At 49.6% G+C, this 26,487-nt stretch overlaps 1 protein-coding gene across 10 annotated transcripts in view; it reads right to left on the reverse strand.

The window, feature by feature from the left end:
• The window catches only part of TENM2 (teneurin transmembrane protein 2), a 1,191,402-nt gene that overhangs the window by 80,631 nt on the left and 1,084,284 nt on the right, over nucleotides 1-26,487 (reverse strand). For all 10 annotated transcript variants that reach the window (XM_070414454.1, XM_070414453.1, XM_070414452.1 and 7 more), the window contains one exon: nucleotides 14,402-14,548. In XM_070414454.1, coding sequence (XP_070270555.1) covers nucleotides 14,402-14,548 — 147 coding nt within the window. The remainder of the gene's footprint in view (nucleotides 1-14,401; nucleotides 14,549-26,487) is intronic.

The raw sequence follows: 26,487 nt of genomic DNA on the forward strand, positions 1-26,487 counted from the left end.
CGTGGAAGGTCTGTGGCTGTTAAACACCCCGCATGGCCAACACACAGCAGCCATCGGGCCCGACACCATGACATGCTGCGTGCCTGAGCCAAGCTCTTCTATCTAAGGCAGGGCTATGCCAACCGGGAGAGGAATGACTTAAACACATGTTGAAGGGTGATTTCTTCTTTTGGAAACTGGGATGCGGGATGTTTTAGCCGGCCCTCTGCCTCAGCTCCTAACTTCACCGGGCTTACACTTCTGACTCCGGTGGGTCCCTCCAGGGCTGCCCCAGCCCCCCCAAGCCATCACCCAGCACTGCGCACAAGAACACTTTGAGGTGGGTCCCATGGTTTCCATTTTGCAGATGAAGAAACGGAGGCTCAGAGAGGTTAAGGGCCTCCCTGCAATCACACAGCCAGTAAATGATGGAGGAGCGGTTCCTCCCTAGGCTGTCTACCTCTGAAGCCTACACTCTGAACCCTCAGTTCCAATCACAGTCATAGAAAGGTACCCTGTCAGTGTTGGAGGACACTGAGGGAGAAGCGCTGAGACTTCAGAAAACAGCCTCGTTTTCAGGTTGTTGTTCTCTTTCTCTGTGTCTCTCATCTTCATCACCCTCTTACTCCCCGCTCCCCGCCCCTCACCCCCCGCCACATCTTTCCTCAGCACAGACAAAGCCTCCAGGAATAAATGATCTCACTTGATCTGGTTGCCACCGTGGGCATTCCCTGACAGGCCTCTCTGGCTCAGCCTCACCCTCGTTAGCCCAGGGCCATGAGCTTTGTACCTGGGGGATTTCTGTTGTGGCTGCTGCTGTCTCCCCCTTTTCTGTTACAAAACCCAGTGACAACAGAGAGCAGGAGCCTCTGATCTCAGCCACCGATTTCCCCAAACGCTCGCCCTCCACCCGCAGTGTCCGGCCTCTCTCAGACCTGGTCTGCTCCTCCCCCACCCCATCAACCTCCATCTCGAAGAGCCCGTTGACAGGTCAGACAGAAGCAGGCCGTGGCCAGTGAAGTCCGGCCCGGCAGGCGGTGGCAGCCTGGTGGGGTGCCAGACAGTGACCTGCTGGGCCCCTCAAAACGAAAAGGGACTGTCACCACCTCGGAGCAACAAGCCAGAACAGGTATGTCTTGCCTGAGGAGAGACCCTGTCTCCTGGGGAAGAGGGGGGCTGGCCCCAGAGCTGAGAGAATTAGCAGGGGACAAGCTGTCTCTCCTTCTGCTGCATAAGGAAACACCAGCCTGCCAACTGGGAGAAGAGACCAGACTCAGCGATCATACCGGCCTCTGGCTGGATTAGGGAAATCAGAAGTGCTAATTCCTAAACGTGGCCATTGCCACGCTGCAGGCACTGTGCTGAGCACTCCCTGCAGATTTGCTCATTTAATCTTCTCATGTGGGTGGCAGGAGCCAGTATTGTACTGCCAGTGATGATCCCAGAATCTGGAGGTCTGCAACACACTAGCTGTGTGGCCTTGGGCTAGTTACTGTACCTCTCTGAGCCTCAGTTCCCTCAGCAGTAAAACGGAAATAATCATATCAGCTTCACAGGGCTGTTACTAAAGACTGAATAAACCTATGCAGAAGCAGCTAGCCTATGTAACCATCTGTTTACTCTGGCTTTAGAGATGGAGAAACCAAGTCCTAGAGAGGCCAAGTGACTCAACAAGGTTGGGCAGCTGCTAGTGAGTGCTGGGGACCAGCCTTGGACTTGCTGATCTCCCCCACTGCTCTATGCCATGCCCAGCAAGCCACAGTTTGGGAGGTCTGGGGTCATGAGGAGCAGTGATTCTCAGTGGGCCCTGCCTTTCCTCTTGTCTTCGAGGATGATCCTGGCGCTTGTGGCCTATGCCATCGGCCCATAGGAAGTGGACAGACATGTGAGCAAAGCTGACAATGAGGATGTGGTCATGTCTTACTGAAAAGAAATAATGTAGCTAAGATTTGGACTTTCTTTGCATTAATCAAATAATGTCAATGGTATATAGTGACTTGGATATCATTGTCTGTATGGGTGTGTGTGTTTTTTTTAAATTTAAAATGAAATTTATTCATCCTAAAATAATCTATTGAATACAAGACAACTGTTCCCTATTCCAGATACTTCTCATTAAAGCTTTCATTCATTCAATTCATCTAATAATGAGTTGACCAAGACAGAGAGGGAGCCTGGAGCTTTAGAGAGAAAATAGACAATTAAATAATCTATAATAATAAAAGCATAATACTCTAATTAGACCAGACGTCCTTCTGGACGACCTTCCTGATGAAGCCGGGGCTGCGAGGGAAGCCCAGGTCCTGGGTGCCAGAGGGAAGCTGGTGCTGGCAGCCAGGGGAAGGAAGGCCTACTCTTGCGCTAATTTCGTGCATCGGGCCTCTAGTAAATGTATAAAAGACTTTGACAGAGTGATAGTGTTTTGAAAGAAAGTAAACCAGGGCAAAGGTTTGGAGAGGGATGGAGGAGGGAGGGAATTTGCTGTTTTAGATGGTGGTGTGGTGGGGAGGGATGGCCTTTCTGAAGAGGTGATGTTTGGGTAGAAACCTAAACTAAACAAGAAAACAAGCCATGGGAATTTCTAGGGGAAAAGCATTCTGGGCAGAGGTAACAGAGGTACAAACACCCAGAGGGGTGGGGGTGTATTGTGTGAGTTACAGGAACAATAACATGGTGCATGTTGGGCAATGGGAGGGAGAGGGATAGAGGGAAGAAGGAAGATCAGAGTGGAAGCAGGAACCCTCTCATGCACAGCAAAGGTGGCCACTGTTGCAGCCTGGGTGCCATCCTGTGGGAGGTGAGGTGCCCTGGGAAGGTGTGAACAGGGGTGGGACTTTTAGGAGGATTCTTCTGACAACTCTGTGTGGAATAGGAGCTGGAGGGCCCAGCGAGGTTGGTGGCACACTCTGGGTGGAGATGGAAAGACATTAAGGAACCGTGGCCGTAAGGGTTAGGAACAGAGAGAGGAGGGGCCAGACAGGGAGCATCCACAGATCTTCCCAACAAAATGCACAGACAAAGGCAGCACATGGAAGACCCCAGGGATGGCCACTCAGGTGGTAGTCGGAAAGGGGTGGCATTGGTGTGGCTCATTGGAGAGCCAAGACTCGGGGGGCAGGGTCCCGGGGGGCTGGAATATTCTCCCTGGATCTGCTCCCCTGTGCTGGATGCTCTATGAGTGATCCCCCTTTCCCGTCCCAACTCTCTGAACTTCACTTTGGACTCCCTGGCAAACCTGATATGCAACTACGTTTAGAAAACGGATCTGGGAGGAGAATGGGCAGGACATTTACAATGAGGAGGACTGAGCTTTCAAACTAGGGCATTGCTGCTGACCTTGGACAAGCCGCTGGCTGGCTCCTCCGTTTCTTTGTGGTTTAAATGGAATCCTCTGCTGCTAAAGGTCAGCAATTAATGCAGAGATTTCTGTAGCCCCATGCTGACCAGACAGGACCTGTCAGTGAGCCACCCATGCCAGGGCTGGTGGGTGTGGGATGGAGGGCGATAGGTTAGAACAGAGACCAAAAGATGGATTTCTCATTTTGGAATGTTCTGATGAGATGATGTTAATCTGAGATGATGAGCTGCTGATTGGGGGCAATGTGTGTTTGTAGAGTTTCTGAGTTGCATTATAGAGGGAGATACTCATGCTTAGAGCTGCCATTGAAATCAAGTGGCATTAGGGCACCTGCTATGAATGTTCTAGTCCAACCTCACAACAGGCCTATGAGGCTGGTGCTGCTGTTCCGTTTACAGATGAGGGAATTGAGGCCTGGGCACCTTAGGTTCTTTGTAAGAACCAGAGCCAGAATTTACACAAGTCGGCCCGACCCCAGTGCCTGAGGAGCCTGGCGGTAAGGGCATAGCAGCGGCTGCTGGCCAAGGCGACCAATGTCCTGAGTGGAAACGGGAGAAGCAGTGATGCCACTGAGGACAAGAGCCCAGGACCAGCTGCCACCCTCCCCCTCTCCTAGCCTACAACCTCTTTGTTCCTGAAGCTCTTGAAAGAGTAGGGTGGACCCGGGAGGTTAGAGCCCTGAGCCCCCTCCACAGCCACATCTCTGTAGCTGAGACTTCAGTGAGCCCGGTGATGTCCCCGGGGTCCACACGCCAATCTAGCTGCCGCCGCCTCAGGGCACGGGGCTTCTGGCCTGTCTGTCCCCAGCAGGCGGCCCAGAGCTGCCATGCTTGGAGCAATCACTGCCGGCACTCGAGTTCCCTCAACGTGGCATGCACCCCGGGAGTAAGCGGTTCTCCACTGTGGGCATCCCCGGGGCACTTGTTAGAAACGCCGGGAGCAGGCCCAGCACTCTGTGATTCTCACTTAGGGGAACCACCGTGTTTTGCATCACCTACGCCTCACGGCATCCTACTATTAGCCCCATTTACAGAGGGTGAAACTGAGGCTCGGAGAGAGCGAGACCTGCTAATTGGTAAAGGAGCTGGGACATGAACCCGACTCCAAAGCCTCTTTCCCGCACTGCTGGGCTGTCTCCTCTGCCCAGGGGGAGAGAATGCGCTCGTGCCATGGAGGAGACACAAAGAAAGGCCACTCTTTCTCCCTGCTGTGCGCATGTGTGTGTAGGAACAACTCAAGCAGAGATGCCAGCCGTCTGGCTGAGGGAGGGGGGTGGTTGCCATGTTAGAGCCCAGGAAGCTAATGGAGGAAGGCAAAGCACATCCTTGGGGTACACTGCATCCTGCCCAGCACGGCGCACCAGCCCTGTCTGCCCAGACCCACTTCCCCTGCCTCACCCCCCTGCACATTCCACACGCCCTAGCGGCACCCACTTCTCAGAGGTCCCCAAACACCCACTGCTGTCTGGCCCCTGTGCCTTTGCCCTTTTCTTTGTCCACAGAACCCTGCCCTCTGTCCTCATCTAACTCCGCTGTAGCTTTCAAAACTGCAGCCTGACCTGCCGGGAGCCGGGATGCCCCTGGCCTGGCCTGCCCTAGCCCCTTGGCCTTACTTCTTCCACGCGCCCTTTGAACACGGCTGGTTTTACCACCAACAGTCCGCGGGTTCTTTGTGGACCCTGTTTGGCTCTCATTCATTCACGCAGAGTAGAGGCCTGGCATGTACTTGCCGAATGAATAAATGATTTCGGAGTGTGGCTGGTTTGGGGTGAGGAGAGTAAGGCTCACCTAGGGTGCCACCTTAAAGAAGGTGTCACTCTCAGGGGGACTGACACCCCAACTCATCCTCATCTAGGTGCTGGTTTGGAGACAGACCTCAGATCAAAGCAGTGATGCCAGGGAAGTGACTGGTTCCTTTGGGGGCAGCGTGGCATGGAGAAAAGTGGACTGAATTTAGAACCAGGAAGCCAGGCCTCCAGCCCAGACCTGTCCTGTTCTGTTATTGGAAGAAGTCTCTTTCCCTTTCGGGCTTCGTGGCTGCTGGGGACTCTATCTTTTGGCCTTTCTGCATCTGACATCCTGGACCTCGTGATCCCATCAATGCAAGAGGCAGTGTCCCTTAGTGTGGTGGTCACTGGGCTCCAGAAAATGGGCCGAGCAGACTGATGCTGACATAGCTCCAGGGTTGGAAAAGGGAGGGGATGCCCTTGGAAAGGTTCGGCCTTGGTTGTGAATGGGGAGAGAGGCAAGCATGGGCACAGAGCTTTGGGGGATACCGTGCAGTTTTCTTGGATTCACATTTGGCCACACCGTGCTGGCCCCGCTCCAATCCCCCAGAACTCTTGGCTGAGAAGATGGGAAGTCAAAGACATAAGCAGGGGCCACGGGCAGCCGCTCTTGCTGTGCCGTGGAGAATGCCTGGCGATTTCAAGAGCGACTGCTCCTGCCAGCCCCGGGCATTCCGGTGTGTAAGCACTTTGCGGCAAAAACGCATTCCCCCAAACCGGGGAAAAAGCTCAGGCCAATGCTGCTTTTCAGAATGCTGCAGACTTCGCGTTTCTGAGGGGCCCGAGGGTGCTGAGCACTCTGGTCTGCCTTGCCTGATCCCGGGCTCGACACTCAGGGGCTGGGAAGGGCCCACCAGGGGGCACTGGACCTGGGTTCTGAGACTGGGTGTGGCCGTGTTTCAGTGGAGGGATTTGGATAAACCTCTGCACCGTGGTTTCTGCTTCTATGTAAAGGATCTAAGAAGGCTCTTAGGGCTCTTGTGGGCTCTTGTCCTGATTTATTTGAGCAATGTGGGTAGAGTTGCAGCACAGGCCTGGGCCCTTGTAGGTGCTCCATGCATCATGACCTCATGCCCTTTGACATGAAGTCAGAGGACACTCCCTGTTCTGGGACCATCCGGACCCTCACGTGTGTTCTTGGATGATGTTAATGTCTACTCCAGATTTCTCAGCCTTGGCCTGGTTGACCTTTGGGCTGGGTCATTCTTTGTTATGGGAGCTGCCCCCTGCATATCAAATATTTAGCAGCCTCTTGGGCCTCCACCTGCTAGCTGCCAGTAGTACCTTCTCCTGACCTCCCTTTAGTGACTCATAAAATATCTCCAGTCATTGCCAATGTCCCCTAGAGCAGCGGTCACCAACCTTTTGGACCTCATGGACCACCAGTGGTCCGCAGGTCACCGGTTGGCGACTGCTGACCTAGAGAGCAAACCTGCCCCTGGTTGAGAACAGCTGATCAGAATGAAGGAGAGCATTGTGGGAGCCACAGGGCTAACCATGGCCCCAGGGCCCTTGAACCTTAATTTCAATGCTGGTCACAGAAACTAAGAGGGTACTTGTTATAATCTAGGCAGTTTCTCCAGCCAAGGCAAAGCGCCTTAATGATATAAATGTTACCTCTTGGCCACCAGCTAAGCCTGTGTGTTGATCCTTTAATTCCCTAAAATAAGTCCATAGTGATTTAAATTATTAACATTTTTTAATAGATTGTGCATTTGAATCATAATTGTATGAGAATATTTGATTTGTTATCTAATCAGGGGATGATATAATCCCTTAAGAGACACTGAATAACCAGTTTAACTACTAAAGACTTGATTAGAAAAAAAATTGAAGGTGCTACATTAGGTAAACTCATAAACTTTAAACACTTTTTAGTTTTTTTATGAACAAATTCCATGGCCAAGTACATTTACTGGGAAGCGATTTTCAATGGGAAAGTCTTATCATCTAGGGGACTCCCTCTGAGGCCTCTTGGCAACACCACCGATGCGGAACTAGTTTGACCCTTCTTCAGAAACAGGCCCCAAATTTTGTTCGTTTTAGGAGAAGTGAGAAGTTGGCTTTGGTGTGGACACACAGTCCATCCTAGTGGTTGGCTGAAAGGCCAACTTTGCATGTTACCTTCTTAACCCTCTGATTCCCTATCTGTGAAATGGAAAACCTAAGATGAAATAGACTCCCAGACTGATGTCTAGTGTGAAGACACAGACAACATATGAGACAGACAGAGGGACTGAGTTAGTAGTGTGACGTTGCTGAGACCGGGGAGAGGCAGAGGGAGACTTCACAGGTGAAGACAGCCTGTTCGGGGAGCCCATGTTTGAGCTGAGAACTGAGAGTGACCAGAGGGAGCCAGTCACACAGAATGCCAAGGTCAGAGCATTTCTGATGGCAGCATAAGCTTAGCACCTGCAGGAGGGGGAGGCGGGCCAGAGTGAGTGAGCAGAGCTGCTGTGGGGGTGGGATGGGGGGTCGTGAGAGAGAAGGCAGAGGACGTTTATCGCAGGCCCTCTAGGCCAGCCGTGGGCAAACTATGGCCAGCGGGCCGGATCCGGCCCGTTTGAAATGAATAAAACTAAAAAAAAAAAAAAAAAAAGACCGTGCCCTTTTATGTAATGATGTTTACTTTGAATTTATATTAGTTCACACAAACACTCCATCCATGCTTTTGTTCCGGCCCTCCGGTCCAGTTTAAGAACCCATTGTGGTCCTCGAGTCAAAAAGTTTGCCCACCCCTGCTCTAGGCCAAGGGGAAACATTTGATCTTGACTCTAAACTACATGAGAAATGATTTGAGGGCATGATCTGATTTACAACTTAAATCCCTCCCTCTGGCTGCCATGGGGAGGAAGAGAGGGTGAGGGTGGAGCCTCGGCAGAGAGACCCATGGCTGTCTGTTCCCAGTACCCAGGTCGGTATTAAGCCCAGCACAGTGCTCAGTCCATGCCAGCCCTCAAAAATCTTACTGGTGAGAGTTTTTATATGCAAAAACATGGATTCTATCATTTTTGGTTAACCTCAATAGAAGAAAAGAAAACTGAACTCCAGTCCTTAGTTTCCTAAACAGAAGGCTCTCTACTCAAATACGCCCAGAAAGTCGAAGATCTACTTTCAATGGAAAGATCCTGAACACTTTTCAGCGCCCTGTTACCATGTGGCCCACTAGGATTTCAGGTGGGGCTCGTTCTGCTGCCTCCCAAAGAAGAGAGACCAGCGCCTGGCCAGCTGGCAGTGGCCTCAAGGCCAGGTTCTCTTCTGAAGCATTAGATATATTGCTTTCCTCTCGGGGAGCTAATCGGGGACTCTGTTTATGGCTCCAGCTACATTTGCCACAGGTCTTTGGACTGCAAGGGGAATCCTCAATCCAACCCAATTAATAGAGCACTGCTGCACTTTTAAGCTGTCCCCCTCCCAACCAATCCATCAACATGATTTGCACACATTAATCAAGGCATTTACAATGGGTCCACCAAGCTTTATCTCTCACTGGACGAAGAAACCAGACTATTTGGACTTGAGAACCATAACTCTTCCGGAGTCCCTGAAGTCCCGAGCTTGGCTCTGCTCAATGCACCGACGAGGTGAGTTATTAATTAACAATTGAGATAAATGCCGGAATAGCATCCCTGAATCATGTCAAACCAATTTGGATGGTTATGGGATGGGGAGGGGAGGGAGGAGGCAGTGGGCAAGGGGAGGGTTTTGTCTGTTCCAAGTGCTTTGGACAGACGCCAGTGTTATTCCTCCTCATTTAGACCTGGCTGGAGTGCGCGGAGCGCAGGCCAGCATCCTCATCTCTTCACCCAAGGCAGCTTCCTTGGGAGAACAAGGAATCAGGCCCCACAGATGGAGGTGGGCTGGGAAACGCTGTTCTGAGTCCTTAGTTCAGGGAGAGAAATGTGAAAGCTGCTGGTGGGCAGAGGGTCCTCACCACGGATTACTGTTCACACAGGTCTGAGGTTTAGAGGGCCCTCAAGGGAGGCAGGCTGAAGACGCTGGGCTCAGCACTGTGATGGGCCTTGTCTCCTGTCCTGCGGCTGACACCCCACTCCACGACCCTTGATTCCCTACACTCCTACTGCACTAAGGTGCTTCACGCCCGTCACGCCTCACACACAGGATTCAAATAATAATAATAACATGTTTATACATCTTATCTTTTTAGAGGGATGTGAGCTCTTTGTGGACACGTGTCGTATTTGTCTTAGTATTTCCAAAGTCTAACATTTAGTAAACATTCAACAAATGTTTGCTAAACCATGAATGGCTAATGATGGATGGACGAATGGATGGATTCACACTTAATGACACTTTTTAAATTCAGAAACAAACATCAGTCACCTCTCCGACTAGGAATACAGAGCACTTTTAAAGTATACTAAAGTTATTCACTCAGGAAGTAAACATGAAAATAATGTTCACAGTTTTTTCAATTGCTCATTTCTTCTTGAAACAAAATTCCCCTTTTCTCACATCACTCCTGTGTCCTGGGAATTCTAGGGGTAGGTGTTTGGGGTGTAGGTACTGTGATATTGGGCTGGGTCAGCAAACCATGGGGAAACCATTGTTTAAACAAGTGTTTTTTTCAAAACACCATCTGCAGACCACGTACCTAGGAATTCTCTGGGTGCCTGGTCAAAATGCGGATTCCTGGATCCCATATGTGACTTAATTAATAGGAACCTGAAAGGCGAGGGTCTGGAAATCTAAATTTTAAATCAGCTCTCCAGCGTGGTTATGCAACACCAAAGTGTGATGAGCCCTAGTTAGAACCTCAGGGGTTATGTGCTGTGGGCACACTGTTGGCTGAGCTCCATCTATGTGGATTTAGCATTTGTTCTACAAAATAACATTACGAATGAGGTGAAAGCTAGCAGCAGCCAACACGTGAGGGTACCCTCTGAGCCAGGCACTTGTAAAATGTATTGCTTGCATTTTCTCGCGGAGACGTCACACCTGCCCACTAATGGAGGAGGCAACGTGAAGCCCATTTTATAGACACGAAAACTGAGGCTTTGAGGAGTATAATGCCTTACAAAAGTAGGACACAAAGACTGCCTCCTGACCCCAGGCTCTTAACCCTATGATGTTAGTGTCACTGAATCTGAAACCAAGGAAGTGACAGGAGAAGGAAGAAGAGGTCTAACTTCAGGGCTGTCTTGAAGCAGAACAGAGGGGAACAACAACAGCCCCGAGTGTAGGAAGGAGGTACCTGATGCAAGGGTGACCTGTGGACAGGCTCAGCTTAGGAAGGGCTTTCTCCTCCCCACTCCACCCCAAGCCTCTGCCCCAGGCTGGCTTAAAGTGATAGGAGTTGGGCTTTGCATAGACAGAGGGCTGGGGCTTCTGACACTGAGTTCGGGGTGAGAAAGGGTGTAGGGAAGGAGTAAGGACTGTCACTCCAGGCAAGACAGTCTAACAACACCTCCCCACCTCCCGGCTCCCACTTTTAGAGGACACCCACACCCTCTCTCCTACCCCTGGCGGTGAGGAACCGAAGCTCACACCTCTGTCTTGGCGGTGATAATTAAATATTATTCGCCTGTCACTTGCTGCACATGTTGTGTGCTTTCTCAGACTTTAATGAGCTGGTGTTTGTCTTTTGTAAGCAAAAATATTTCTCAGAGTCTCTTCTTTTTTAAATTGGGGTGAGCAGTGCACGTGGAGACTTCGCACTGTTAAAAAGGCGGTCTGCTCGCCGGCGTGTCTGAACCGTTTCTACTTCTTTCTTCGGGGACACGGCAGGTAAAGCTTGGCCCTTTCGGAGCAGCCAGGGCTCCCTGAGGTTAAGTCAGCCATCACATGGCTGGGGCGTTTCGAGATGTTAAAAGTGATGGGAGTCAGGAGGTAGGGAAGCGGCATGCGTTGCTTTTGTGGGCTATTTCAAGGCAACAGGGTTTCTCCTCTGAGCACCTCAGGCTACTGAAAAGATTTGAACATTTTCTCACGTCGTCCAAGGAAGGCACTTCGCTAGTACCATTCTAGATGCATGGGGAGAAGTTCGTTCATGGCATATAATGGACGTCTTAGAACAGTGGTTCTCAGAAAGAACCTGCGTGGGCATCCCCCGGAAATTTACTAGGAATTCAAATTCTGGCCTCCCACCCTAGGCCTAGAGAATGAGGAACCCTGGGGGTGGGGGCTTGCCAATCTGTGTCCACACAAGCCCTGTGGGTGGTTTTGCTGTAAGTTCGAGTTTCAGAACTACAGTGGGGCCTTGACTTACGAGTTTAAATCGTTCCGTGACGGAGCTCGTAACTCAAATTACTCGTATGTCAAATCAATTTTCACCATTACAATGAATTGAATGCTGGGCTGATGTTGTGGTGTTCACTGTGACGTTCGCTGCGCCAACTAGCGGTGGGGTATCTGAAGCTGGCTAGTAATCCGAATTTTAGCTCGCAACTCAAAGCAAAAAATCGGCCGAGAGACAGCTCGTATCTCGAAAAACTCGTTAGTCAGGACACTCGTAAGTCAAGGCCCCACTGTACTAGGGGCTTCACTCTCTCACGGAGGAACCCAGGTGAAAAAGGCTGTTTAGGGCTTCAATCTCCATATTCGTATTTGTATCGCTATCTAGCACATTAAACTGAGATATATATTTTTTAAAACGAAAAGCGCTCCTAGATGGGAAAATGATTGGTCTTTCCCAACTCACTTTGGAAGAGTGCTCTGCCATCTCCCCCATCATGAGGTGTGTAGGAAATGTGTTCCTTGCAGCTGCGGGGAGGAAGTGGGTACCGCATTCGCAGGGTGCCTGCTCTGACCCACTAGCACATTTAAAAACCCTCGGAGAGCCCCTTCTGAGAACTCCCCAAGCAGGACAGAGCCTGGGGCAGAACTCCCACCCCCACCCGAAAACAAACACAAACAAGTTACTTAATTAGCGTGCTGCAGGATTGGATCTGGAGTAGATGAGGAGTAACTTTAATATTTACCAATAAACAGTGAAGTGCTTAGCACAACTCCCCGGGAAATAATTAGCCATAAAAAGGATACTCTGCACAGAGGAATCTCCTCCCAAAAAAGAACTCAGTTAATTGTGAATTGCTTCTGCCAGGTGAGAGAGAATCGGTGTCTGCATCTCACCTGACACAAGCAACTCTGAATTAGCTGGGAGTTTCTTTTTATAAACACTGTGCAGAGCCTGTTGTTTTTTTTTTTTTCTTGGTGGTTAATGACTTCCTTGGGAGGTTCCCACAACAAGGCCATGATTGTCTTTAGCATAATCACCGCCTCATTGGCTTTTGTGGCCTGCCGCTCTGCCTCTGCCCACCGCCTGGGAGGGACCCTGACCTGTGCCCACTGGGGAGTCTGGAAGCGCCTACCATGCCTCCAACAGCTCTACGCTTGGGGATTTCGGTTTTCTCCTGGTGGGAGCCTGGATCAGGGGTAGGGCTGGCCAGGAGGGATGGGGGCTGCACAAGGCTTCCTCGGGAGGCTGAGTCCCCTCCGACATGTGCGGATTCTAGCTTCTAGCTCTGAGCAGCTTCTTTCCGGAAGAGGAAGGAGCTGGTCTGTTAGCAACCGCTAGGCTCCGTGAAATCACCAGGGACCAGGAGCAAAAACAGGGAACCCTACAGGAAAAGCAGTGCGATGTGGACTCTCACCCTTGAAAAAACACACACGCATTATGTACTTATGTCTCACCTCACTCAAAAATGAATGTAAGTGCCTTCTGTTTTGGCTCTGTTTCAGGAAGGGAAATGAATGAACGGGGCTCTGTGAGCTGCGCCAGGCCTATAAGCCCTTTTCTGATTGGTGGACTCCTACTGTGTAGGTACGTTTGTTTATGTACAAGTTACATACATGTGCAACTGCAATAACAGATTGTGGAAACGCACCATGTCTAGTAAGAGGATGAGGACTATAAAGATGGAGTGTCTCACTCTCTCAGCCATCCCCCTGAGGGACAGTGCCTCACTCTGGACACCCCAGGAGCTGACCCCCTGGGCAGGGGCTGACACCCCAGAGCGCAGTGATCTGCACAGAGCAGGACATACACACCTTTGTTAAATCCAATAATTGACGCATGGGTCCTCTTACACCTGAAACAATTTTGGTGGATCCCACACCTGTACTTATGTTCACGGAACATGGCATGCTATTCTCAGGAATTCAGGTGGCCCACATTCTACCACAACCCCATTCGCTCCCAGAATCTTAGCACTCACTCCATCAGGGAATTATAGGAAAATTCAGCTCAGAGGTTAAAACAGGGGTTGGTGAACTTTTCCAGTAAAATAACACCCGAGAGAAAAATAGCTCAGGTTTTGTCAGCCATGCGGTCACTCAGTGCTGACCTCTGGGGTGAAAGTAGCTATGGCCGAGACATAATTGGATAGGCATGGCTAGGTTCCAATAAAACTTTATATATGGACACTGAGATGTAATTTCTGCATAGTCTTCACTTGTCATGAAATTTTATTCTTTAGATTCCCCCCCACTCAACCATTAAAAATGTAAAAACTATTTTCAGCTTTTAGACCTGTACAAAAGCAGGCTGTCGTTTGCCAACCACTGGTTAGAAGGTGGACTGAAGTCCGAGCTGGGTTTGGCTCCAATTTTACTATTAGTGACTGAGTCTATCTATCTATCTATCTATCTATCTATCTATCATTGATTTCAGAGAGAGGAACGGAGAGAAAAAGAGAAACAGAAACACCAATGATGAGAATCATTGATTGGCTGCCTCCTCCACGCCCCATACTGGGGATCGAGCCTGCAACCCAAGCATGTGCCTTGACTGGGAATCGAACCGTGACCTCCTGGTTCATAGGTCAACACTCAACCACTGAGCCACGCCAGCCGGGCTGTGTCTGAATTATCTTTAGACAGATACATAACTGCTCTCTAGACCTCGGTTTCCTCATCTGTGAAATAACATCCCTTAGGGCTGCATGAAGGGATGCATCGCTTAGACAGCTCAGCACAGCAGGAGGTGCATTTAATTTTCAGCGGCAGAGATGTATTTGTAACTCCCAGGCCTGAAGGGTCTGGCAGGACGGGTTACGCAAAGGCAGAGCCAGGGCCCAGCCACCTTTCTGTGCGACATGTACTTGAGAATCCAAAGCCGCATCAAACCCCGGCGCCTGCAGCCCAAGTCTCCAGGAGCCCCCGTTGGCCCGAGGACACTGCGTTTGCTTCAAAGGAAATGTCACGACAACATCTGACAATAGTATAGGGGAGATCTTTCAGGGAAAATGACTCGTGACGACCATATCGATGCCATGCTCTGTTCTTGAGGGGCTGGGAATTAGAAGACGCTTGCTCACCTCCCTCATTATCCTTGTTATCAGCACAGGAGGTTTCCATGGCAACGTTGCATCCGGGCCCTCTCCAGCCGGTCTGGCAGACACACTGCCAGCTGTTCTGACCCAGTGTGCATCTCCCATTGCCGTTGCACAGATCGGGGCAGCCATCTGGTTGGAGAAACGGAGAGGATGAGAAAGAGGGACGTGAGGCCGCGCTGGGGCAGCAGGGGCGCCATGCAAAGGGGGAGCAAGGTCACAGGCAGCCGCCGGGCCAGTCTCAGAGTGGGGCTGTGTCTGTCTGGGAGTCAGGGAAGCAGGCAATGCATGCAGGTGCAAGACGAAGTGGGGTCCCAGATGCAGGGGAGCCCCCATGACACTGACCTGTGTGTAGGGGACTGAGGCAACCTTCCCAATGTGGGGAGCAGTCCAGAAAACTAAACTAGCTCTGAGCTTCCGACAGGACTAGCGAGGCTGTTATTTCCAGCCACTGGCTCAGGACAGATGCTACCTCAAAAAAACATGTATTTTTCTTTCTTTCTTTTTTTAGACGTGTCTTCTACAGAAGAGAGAAAATTCCCTAACAACCCAGGAAGGAGCCAAAGTGCCCCCTGTCTTTCAGAATTTTAAAGACAAACTTATATGTGATTATCATGGGTTTCTGATGGCTAAGAACTGGATGGTTCTGCTGGGCTATTTGCACTGTTTTGTAATATTTAGTTTCCAGGGGCACTTTAAAATGTTGGCTGCTTATCACTCAACCTACTTATGGCCTGACTTAAAAACACTGCAGGACCTGAGGGCTGCGGAAGGAGAAGGTGACGAGGGAGGAATGGACATGTGCCTGGGGGAGGCAGTGGGGTGCAAGTAATGCTTATTTTATGGTTTTCTTTTCTTTTTCTTTTTTTTTGGGGGGGGGGGGGGACGGGGACAGGGGATGTGTGAAATCAGCAGCCTACCTAATTCCCTAATCGCTCCAGCACCCAGACCAAGGGCAGCTACACTGTCCTGACCTGAGCCTCCGCACGCAGAGCCTGAACGAAGAAAGAAGAAGGGTGGGGGCGCGATAGCGAGAAGGGTCGTCTCCCTCGTGGCCCTGTCGCCCTTTATAAGATGCGGAGAGATGCACCGAATCTCGGTAGGATGTGGCCACACTCGCAAAACCCACTTGCTGGCAAGAATTCCCAGATAAGTTTTCTTTTTTTAAAAAAAATTTTCTTTCTTTTAGCAGCTTTATTGAGGCATAATTTCCATACCATAAAATGTACCTGCTTTAAGTGTACAATGCAGTGACTCCTAGTAAATTTACAGTCGTAATCTAGGTTCGTTTTCTTATTTCATTTATATATCCCAAATGACCATTAATTTCACTGTCCCTAGAAAGTTAACTTTCCTGCATCTCTCTGTCTCTCTAATTCTATCTCTCCATCTGCTGACATCTCTATCTCCATCCCCCCCCCCCCCCCCGATCTCTCTTTTTGTTAATCCTTACCTGGCAATATTTCTCCATTGATTTTTATGGAGAGAGTGAGAGGGAGAGAGAGAGAGAGGCAAGAGAGACACATCGATTGGTTGCCTCGCACATGAGGTACATGTCCTTGACCAGAATCCAACCCAGGACCCTTCAGTCCTTGGGCCGATGCTCTATCCATGGAACCAAATCAGCTAGAGCTCTTTTAATCTCTTTTTAAACCACATGAAGTGTAGGGTGGATTGAGTCATGGCAGAGGGATCAAGAGCTTTGAAATGATGGAGATAATTGATTTGAAGCCTTTCTGGCCCAAATCTTTTGAATCTGAAGCATTCCAGAGGCCTCCTCCTGGCATTGTTTCTCTCTCCTCTCCAGTACCCTACATGAGAATGCCAGGAAACCGAAAGAGGACATGTGGCAGGGGTGGGAATTTAAAGGACTCCTCCTAAGAGGAAAGGCCTGGAGGATCTGGAATTGAGTTGAAATTTACTTCTCTAAGAAGTTTTACTCCTCAGTGCTGCTTCTCTCCCACCCTTTCCCCTGTAGCCTGGGTCAGGACTGAGAGAGCAGGGTAAGCCAGAGGAGAAGCTCCGTGTGGGCAAGTCTCTAAGGCGGCTGCAGCGTCTTGAGAAGAGAAAGAAGGTCCTGGGGAACCTGCTTTCTTTTTGCTGCACAACCTACACCGGATCCAGCGTGCACACGAAGCACCGTGTTTGCATGGCCCTCGCAAAGCCCAGATTCACATGTCCATTCCTTCCTTACCAAGGAAGTGACCGTGGTCCAGCCTGGAACACCGGGGACGCACTCCCTGACAGTGCCGGGAGGGGAAGCCACCCCCACTTTCAGAGAAATGACACAGACGTTTCTGCAGGAGCAAAAGGGAACTCCGGAGGAAAAGCCCCAGGGACAATTCCCAGGTCCTCCAGGAAAAGAGAATACCTCCAACCTCCAGCCACCGCCAGCCACCGCCAGCTGTACACTTTCCACCAGTCGAGTTTTGGGGAGCAGATCTCAGAGAGGACACTAAATGAGAGAACCACCTACATTTGCTCAGCGTGCCATCTATTATATGGGCTTTGCTATTCAGCTACTTTGAGGTCTCATGTTTGACTAAAATCATGCCCAAAGTCTCAAGAGAAGCCTTATTCTGTAGGAAACCCACGTCCACGACATACAATTTAAATTTGCAAAGAACACTAGCGTGCCAGTCAGAGATATGCACTCAAAATACGTATGCTCCTAGATTGAATGAGGCTCCCCTCCCTTCTCTTTCTCTCTTCATTTTTTTTTCTCCTTCCCGACCAACTGAAGTGAGATAAACAGACCACAGTAGCGGGTTTTCTCCACATCATATGAGGAAGATGAAAACACGAACAGTAGGAAGCTGGCAAATCTCTGAGAAGTTTCGGGGCAGCTGGGAATTAATGGACAGGACTTTGCTTTTAGCTTGAAGAGGAAGAAAGCAGCCTTGGTAGGTGCGTGGCGTTGCTAGGCAACCCCAAGCTACCCCCAGCACAAGTTCATTCTGCTGGTGGCCTTCTGAGGATGCTGCGATGCATTGTGTCTTTAAAGTGCAAAGCCAGCTTCTGCTTAAGGGAAAACAAATGTAGGGAGCAATTAGTCTGGAGGGCAAATGGGTTATCGGATGCTGGCTTTTCCCAGGGGAAGATCGTGTCACTGGAGTTGGACTGGGCCTATGGGCTCCTACTTGGCATCCAGGAGGGCTCCTGTAGGAGACTTCTGGCTTTCAGGCTAGCATTGCTGACTCCCTGAGTGCCCATCTCCAAGACCATGATGCAGAATGCTTCAGGGCACAGGTGTTTAGTTCTTTGTGCAGCTAGAGAGCTGGCTGTCTGGAGACTTCATCTCTCATGAGCCTTGATCAATAATTTTCCACCGAGGCAACTGTGTCCCCCATCGTTCCCCCATTGCATTTGGCAATGTCTGGAGACATTTTTTTGTTGTTGTTGCTGTTGTTAATCCTCACCCGAGGATATTTTTCCATTGATTTTTAGGGAGAGTAGAAGAGAGAGGGAAAGATAGAGAGAAACATCGATGTGAGGGAAACATCGATTGGTTGCCTCCGACCAGGGCCAGGGCTCGAGGAGCCTGCAACCAAGGTATGTGCCCTTGACCGGAATCAAACCCGGGACCCTTTGGTCCACAGGCCAACACTCTATCCACTGAGCCAAACCAGCTAAGGCTGGAGACATTTTTAATGATCACACCTGGGAAAGATGCCACTGCTCAGCATCCTACAATGCACAGGTGAGTTTCCATAACAAAGACTGATCCAGCCCCAGATGCCAATAGTGCTGAGACTGAGAAGCCCTGCCCTAGACCTGAAGCTACCTGAGGCCCGAGACTTCCTTGTTTGCTGTTGGATCCCAGGGCCTGGCCTCATGTCACACACATAGTGGGCACCTGAATGAATGGAAAGCAGTCAGTAGTCCTAGATAATTTCAGCCTGGCCCTTACCTATAGACTCTCCCGAGAGTCCTGAGGAGATAGCATGGCCTCCTTCTCAAAGTCAAAGTCTACCTTCCAGGGAGAACTTTCAAGGGCATCAGTGATATCTTGGGCTCATTCTGTCACACTTCCAATGCCTTTGGCAGAGTAGAAATGGAACAGTTTCCAACACTTTCTACACACAAAATTCCAACCACCAGGAATGAAAATCCGTTGGCACAGTTACCATAGGCAGGCTTTTTGCCTTAACAAAAATTAGAGTTGCAACTAAGGTACATGCTCTTGACAGGAATTGAACCCATGACCCTTTAGTCTGTGGTCTGATACTCTAACCACTGAACCAAAGTGGCCATGGCAGAAATTTGGGACTAAAAACAAACAAATCCAAACACTCCCTTATATTCAGATGACTCCTGAATTTTCAACTCCAGACCTGGACTCCAACTTGCACCTCAACATTTCCATCTGTTCACTCACAAGCATCTCAAACTAAATGGAATTCAGCTCCTTTGTCTTCCTCCCCCCACAAACTCTGATCCCTTGATCAATGAATGGTACCTCTATGTACCCCACTGCCCAAGACTGAAACCTTGGGGTCATTCTCCTTTTCCACCCTCCCTCCCACCAGCTCTCTCACCTCAGGTATTTAGGCAACAACTGAGTCCGGCCTAATTTTCCTCTTAGCTATAACAAGTCCTACCTGTCCTTCCTTCTAAATGTCTCTGGAACCTGCCCTCCACCCCCATCCCTACTGCCACTATGTTAACCCAAGCTATGCTCAACATTGCACTGGACCAGTGGTTCTCAACCTTCTGGCCCTTTAAATTCAGTTCCTCATGTTGTGACCCAACCATAAAATTATTTTCGTTGCTACTTCATAACTGTAATGTTGCTACTGTCATGAATCGTAATGTAAGTATCTGATATGCAGGATGATCTTAGGCGACCCCTGTGAAAGGGTCGTTCGACCGCCAAAGGGATTGCGACCCACAGGTTGAGAACCGCTGCACTGGACTCTTGTCAAACTTCCTACCTGGTCTCTCTGCCTCCCGTCTTGCACCATGATCCATTTCTCTCTATTCCTGACACTGTTGGAACAATTCTACAGCTTTCCACTGACCCCAGGGTGAAGTCTGAAATCCTTAACCTGCCTTAAAATCTTATATGACCCGGTTCTCACCATGTCAGCCTATCTCAATATCCCTTTAGGCTTTGGTCCGATGGAAGCCATTGGTCCGATTTCCTTTTTCCTTTCTTCATCTGCCCAACTTCAACCCATCCTTCTGATTCCCACTCAGAATTCATCACCAGGAAGTCTTTCCAAAGCTCCCAAATCCTGACTAGCTACACCTATCAGGTACCTTTACCCTATCCTATGTGATCCCAACTACCACAATGTATGGTGAGGGTCTGGTACCTCCTTGATACTTGCTAGCTCATGTAGGGGCCCCCCCTTAAGGCACTTTACTGTCATCTGTTGGAAAATTGTTGTAATAAATGTTCACAGCATTATTAACTACAATTTGAACTGTGCCCCTAGAACTGTGCAGTGTACAACTGAACAACAGCCCTGGGCACTCCTGTTATGATGTAAGCCTGTCTGGACAGGGACCGCATCTGCCTCATTTATTCTTGGATTAACTAGTATTCAATAGTCAGTGGAATGAATGAATGAATGAATGACTTCTGACTGAAACCTGCATCTCCAATGCCTTTGGCAGAGTAGACATGAAATAGTTTCCAAGGCTTCTTTACACATAAAATTTCAAATACTAAAAAAACCACAAACAACATGACCACTCCCCTCCATCCCCGAAAAAAAACCCCACACAAAACCCTCCATCGACATACTTACTACGTAGGCAGGCTTTTTGGCTTAACAAAAATTAGGCATGAGCAAAATAACGTCTACAGCACAGTAAAAAGGGGAGCATAAATGCGCTTGAAGAAAACTATAATTACCATAAAAGGCTTTTCTAAAAAAGCATCAAGAAATGTTCTGCCGCGTGCAGCAATTTGGAGGTAGAAAGAAGTGCCTAATGCTGTGGAAGGGGTATGGAAAGAGAAGCAGCATGTTAACATTCAGCATCAAGCACACCCGGGAACAGCCGAGAGGCCGGCACCCTGCCCCGATGGAAATGCAAGCGCAAACACAAACCGGGCTGCATGGAAATGAAGACGGATGACAAGGAGAGCGAGAGAAGCGAGCTGCTCCTGCTCGCTGTCAGAGACCACGAGGAGAGCTGCTGCGTCCTGGATTAACCCCCCCCCCCCCCCCCCCCCCCCGCGGGAAGTCTTTTCTGGATCAAGAGAAAACCTTAACCTTGCTGCGGAGTCAGAGAGTTCTGGGATTACAACCTGGTACTTGCTGTCTGTGCCACCTCGAGTTGGTCGACTCACCTCTCACCCCGTTAGTAAAATGATACATCTCACGAATTCATATTATTTATTGTCCCTCCCAACAGAATACAACCTGCTACAAGGCTGGGATTTGTGCGCCTTTGTTCAATGAGACACCTCAGTGTCGAGAAGAACGGTTGGCACGTAACAGACACTAAATGTTTGTTGAGTGAGTAACCTAACAGGGTTGATGATAATATGTCATCAGATGCCAGAAGGGTTAAATGAAGTGACAAAGGCAAAGATTTTAGCCCAGAGCTCAGAACACTGTAAATGCTCAGCAGGTAGCAGCACCTGCTTGTGCGGCTATGATTTTGGCTATCGCAAATATTATAATTAGTGGTAGGCTTTTTCTTCCATGCATTCTCTTTGCCTCCCCGTCAGATCAGGAAAGGGACAGAGCCTTCCCTAGGGCCACCATGAGAATCCAGCTCCACTTTAGCTAAGGGCAATCCTGAGGGTTGAAGGTGGAGTTGAAGGTAGAATCAATGGTGGCCTTTTCTCTTGAGCACAATTGTACTTTCACATGTTAATTAGGGAACTCTCTCTCCCCCAACTGTTTTATTTTATTTATCATTATTTTTAAAAAAATATTTTTATTGATTTCAGAGAGGAAGGGAGAGAAAGAGAGAGATAGAAACATCAATGATGAGAGAGGATCATTGATTGGCTGCCTCCTGCATGCCCACACTGGGGATCGAGCCAGCAACCCAGGCATGTGCCTTGACAGGGATTCGAACCGTGACCTCCTGGTTCATAGGTTGATGCTCAACCACTGAGCCACACTGGCCAAGCTCCCCAAACTGTTTTAAATATCACTGTTTTCCGAGAGCTGTGCATTGTTGGAATTAAGGAGCAGCCACACACTGGAAATAGGTAAGAGTCCACCACTGCATTCCAAGGCTCTTAAGGGTTGAAAACAGCTGAGAGGTTGGGGACCAGGGATCACCAGGGGTTCAGTGGCCATTTATACGAAGCAGCCGTGGCAAATGCTCAGGAAATTAATGTGGTGCTTGGAGACACTCTGGGGAAAACGCCAACTAATTTTAGAAGACTGGCTGCCAAGGAAGCATTCCGGTCTCAGGAAGACGGCAGGGCCGTCCCTCTCGCTCACGGCGGAGGGCCTCTGTTTCCAGGCACAAATTGGCACGGACGCTCAGCCATGAATCTGAGTTTGAACAGCTGCCCCCACTTTGGTGGAAAAGACACGAAAAATCCAGAGGCAGATGTTTCTGTTTGTTTCAACAGCATCCGATGCCTTCAAGGGTTTGCACAGAGGCGAGTGTGGGGGATGCTGGGGCAGGAGGGGCTGGAAGGCCAGTGGTCCTTTGCACGGTCTACTGCTCGTCTTCTGCTCGGCAGGCAGAAATCCCGCCCCTCTGCCCAGCAGCAGCAGAGCCTCCGCAGGTGATGTAAAGCTGCATCCAGCTGTCTACTCTGCACATTTCTTGCACGCACCTGCATTCTCACTGATCAGCATCCTTCCCGTCTGCCTGGGAGAAGGGAGGCAGCCGGCTTAGCCTCGGCCTCAGAAAAAATGATCTAAAAAAAGCAATCCTTTTTTTTTTTTTTTGAAGAAGGGGAAAGAAAGACATGTTTAATTTTTTTTTTTTTTTTTGCAGTTTTGATGCTTCAAGCTCTTACTATTTTTTTTTTTTTTTAAGTAGAAGATCATGGGGGAGGAAACTGAGAGTTTAGGCAACAGAAACCAGAAATAGCTCTTCTGGGAGGGAAAGACCATGTCAATTGCCCCGTGAACTCAGACTGAATCATGGTCACTCCATAGCACTGGGCCCGACACAAGCCTGAGCCTGCTTCTCCCTCACCTTGGAACATCCCTCTCTTTATTCCACCTAGTGGGCTAGTGACGGGTGAACCTCACCCTGGCCTATGCTGACACCTGCTGAGAATGCACCTGGGGTTCCTCTCACTTCTTTATTTTATTTTATTTTTAAGATATGTTTTTATTGATTTCAGAGAGAGGAAGGTAGAGGGAGAGAGAGAGAGAGAAACATCAATGATGAGAGAGAATCATTAATAGGCTGCCTCCTACACACCCCCTACTGGGGATCAAGCCCGAAACCCAGGCATGTGCCCTGACCAGAATTGAACGGTGACCTCCTGGTTTTTGGGTTGATGCTCAACCACTGAGCCACACCGACCAGCCTCCTCCCACTTCTTGAGATCAGAGTGTGGGCCTAGGACCAGCTTCTGCAATGTCACCCGGGAACGTGTCACAGATGTACACTCTTAGACTCCATTCCAGAGCCCTGAGGCAGCACCTCTAGTGGCGGGGCCTGGCAATCTGCATGTTAACAAGCCATGGGTGGGAGGGGGCTTCGGATGCCTGCTCCCTGTGAGGACCATGGCTTCAGAACTAAGACCTAAATTTTTAAAAGGGCCTCCGAGGCCCGGAGTTCCCTGGCCTTTTCCTGTTCTCTCCTCACTTCCTGCCACTCCTAGCTCTGCTCTCTGACCTTTGGCCGCACTGCCCTGCCGGTTCTAGAACAGGGCTGACATCTGGTCTTCTGGCCTTTGCAGATCCCCATTCCTCAGAGCCACTCCTCACACTCTCTTTGGTTGAGGCCGTGCCTCAGGGCTCAGCTTGCATTTGCTCAGGGAGACCCCCAGACCACCAGCTCGGGCTCCCCCACCCATGACCTGCTTCCACAGCATCAGGGACTCTGGCCACAGCACCTGCCGTGCTTCTAACGAAGCCTTTGTTTAAAGCCACGGTCTCAACTTGGCTGCACAAAAGAATCAGCTGGGAGCTGGGAACAACCCCGATGCTAGGCTGCGCCCCAATTAAATCAGAATCTCTGAAGAGGAGACCCAGGCATCAGTATTTATGTTTGTTTTGTGAGCTCCCCAGATGATTCCTATGTGAGGCTGAGTTTGAGAACCAGTGGTTTAATGTCCACCGTCCCAGGGGCTGGCTACGCCTCCCGCGTGCAGAAACGGTGACTCTGCTCTATGTGGCTGCTTTCCCAGTGCCCGCCCTGGGCCTGCAGGAGAGCCATGTGCTGAATGCACACATAACTACACCGTGCGGTGTCTCTGCTGCCTCACTGTGCCCTTGATTTGGCAGCCAGGTGAAAGGAAAAGCTTCCTGCTAGCCACGCCCCAAGTCCCTGGATGGATGGCGTGTCCCCAAGCAAAGGAACAGCTGGTTGTGGCCCAGGGTCCAAAACCAAGCCGATGACAGCGCCGCGGACGAGTGCTGGAGCGGGTCTCTGCCTTTCGATGTGGACGGAGCTGACACCTCCTGACGGCAGGAGACAGAACAGAGAGCCCAGAGAGACAGAAGCGAGGTGCGCGGGTGGATTAAGAGGGTGACAAGTGTTACACAAAGGCAGGGACGACTATAATAAGAAAGCCCAGTGGTTTAATTTGGTTTTTGGAGGGTAATCAAGTTGTTGTACCTGGTGCTGCTATTCCCACAGCTGCCCAGCAAATAATGAATGTGGTACCTACCGGGTATGGAAACAGGGACAAAGGCACGACTTTGATTTCTTATTTGTTATTTTTAACCATCCAATTTCTACACCCACTGAGCATCCTTATAGCCACAGGAGAGTCATAAAAATACAAATAACACCTAGGAGGCCGGCGGGCACGGACTTGTTACTTACTGCAGGCTGATGGCTCTCTTTTACCTGGCGTAAAATCAGGCCAACGATAAACTGCCTTGTATTTTTGTTGTTGCCGCTGTTTGCAGCACAATTTTAGGAAATGTAAGGAAATCACTAAAATGTGTGTTTCTTATAGATGTTTTAAAAAAGGGCAAAGAATCTGCCCAAGGACTGTAGTTATGGGTTTTAGAAAGCTTTTAATATAATGACAACAATAACAGCCAACCCTCATATAGACATTTTTGGTGTGCCTGGCACTGTTCCGTGTGCCTTTCATGCATTCGCTCATTTAATCGTCACAACAACCCTATAATGCAGTTACTATTATTATTCCCATTTTACAGGCGAAGCAATGGAGGCACAGAGAAGTTAAGTAACTTGGCCGAGTTTGCAGTCGGTTAGTGGTGGACCCAGGATTTGACACCAGGTGGACAGGCTGCACAGTCTCTGCTCTCAACTGGGGGGACCAGCTGTCCCTGTTCACCTGGGACTGTTTAGGGTCAGGCACTGGGAAAATAGGTCATCACTAGGACTCGGAGTGTGGACTTGGCTTTTTTCATTGGGGGCCATGGGAGGCATGGTGGGGATCGAGGCAACTGCACTCAAGGGCAAGGGAGAGGGCACAGACCTTTTTACTGGGTGGCTGATTTGAGACTCAGCTGCCTTCTCAGGCCAAAGTATCAGGTCAGCCCAGGAATCATTCTATTAGAAGGCTGCCTGGGTTCAAATCTTGGCTCCATCCCTTGGCTGCGTAATCTGGGGCAAAAACAATTGTTTATTATTATTCATTCCTTAGTTCCTCCAACTGCAAAACCAGGACAGTTAAAGTACCTGGCTGTTGGGGTTTCAAAGAGAGAATACATATCACCTACTAGGCATGAGTTGATTAAGTAAATACGTGTAAATGTATGTAATACGCATGCTGTGTAGACTGCTTGTAAATGCACATAATACATGTTCAAGAACTGACAGTGATTATTATTGTTGTTTTTAATATTATTATTATTTTATTATTGTTGTTGTTGTTAAAAGTCACCTGAGCCCGGACCTTTGTGGCTCAGTGGTTGAGTGTCGACCTGTGAACCAGGAGGTCATAGTTCGATTCCCAGACAAGGGCACATGCCTGGGTTGCTGGCTCAATCCTCAGTAGGGGGTGTGCAGGAGGCAGCTGATCAATGATTCTTTCTCATCATTTATGTTTCTCTCTCTCTTCCTCTCTAAAATCAATAAAAAATATATTTAAAACTAGAGGCCAGGTGCCTGACATTCGTGCTCTGGGGTGTGGGGAGGGGGGGACGTCCCTCAGCCTGGCCTGTGCCTTTTTGTAGTCCAGGAGCCCTTGGGGGATGTCTGACTGAAGGTTTAGCCGCAGTCGGACATCCTTAGCACTGCCACGGAGGCGGGCCACTGCACTCGCTCGCCAGACGTCAGCTCTGCTTGTGGCTGAGCGGTGCTCCCCCTGTGGGAGCGCACTGACCACTACGGGGCAGCTCCTGCATTAAGCATCTGCCCCCTGGTGATAAGTGCTCATTGTTCTGTGATTGGATTGATTTGCATATTACCCTTTTATTATATAGGAAGTATTATAAAAAAAAGTCACCTGAGATGGTAGCAGGAGGGTCTGTGTGGCTTAGGGAGCTTCTGATTTGCACTTGCATTGGCAGTAAGGAGCGACTGTTCACTATTATTTAAAACAGGATCAGTATAGTCAATACAGCAAAGATCCCAGGAAGGTGCCCTCTGAAGACTGAAATGGAAATGAGAACGATGAGGTAATCTCCCGAGAATTACATGAGTGAGGTCAGCACATAATGAATGTGACACGGTATCCACAGAATCCCCTTAAAATGCAAGAGGTCTCCGAGGTGAGACTGTGAAGGACCCCAGGGTTTGGAAACCTCAACCAGGCTTAGAGAAGGATGCTGACAGAGAGCAGAGGTCTGCCTGGAGTGGGAAGGGGACCCACAGAGCAAGAGCAAGTCAAGGTCAATTCAGAAGTGAGCATGTCCTGCTCGATGAAGGGAAATAAAGTCACACCACCTGCCGTTGATGAGTGGGTACCAGGGCTCAACTCTTCCTATTCTTATTAATTCATTGAGTCCTTTCAAGGACCGTCTGAAGTATGAATTATCATCATC

The sequence above is a fragment of the Myotis yumanensis genome, unplaced genomic scaffold (genome assembly GCF_028538775.1).
Source record: "Myotis yumanensis isolate MYYU_CA2020_CCGP unplaced genomic scaffold, mMyoYum1.0.hap1 SCAF_5, whole genome shotgun sequence".
Classification (NCBI taxonomy): Eukaryota; Metazoa; Chordata; class Mammalia; order Chiroptera; family Vespertilionidae; genus Myotis; species Myotis yumanensis.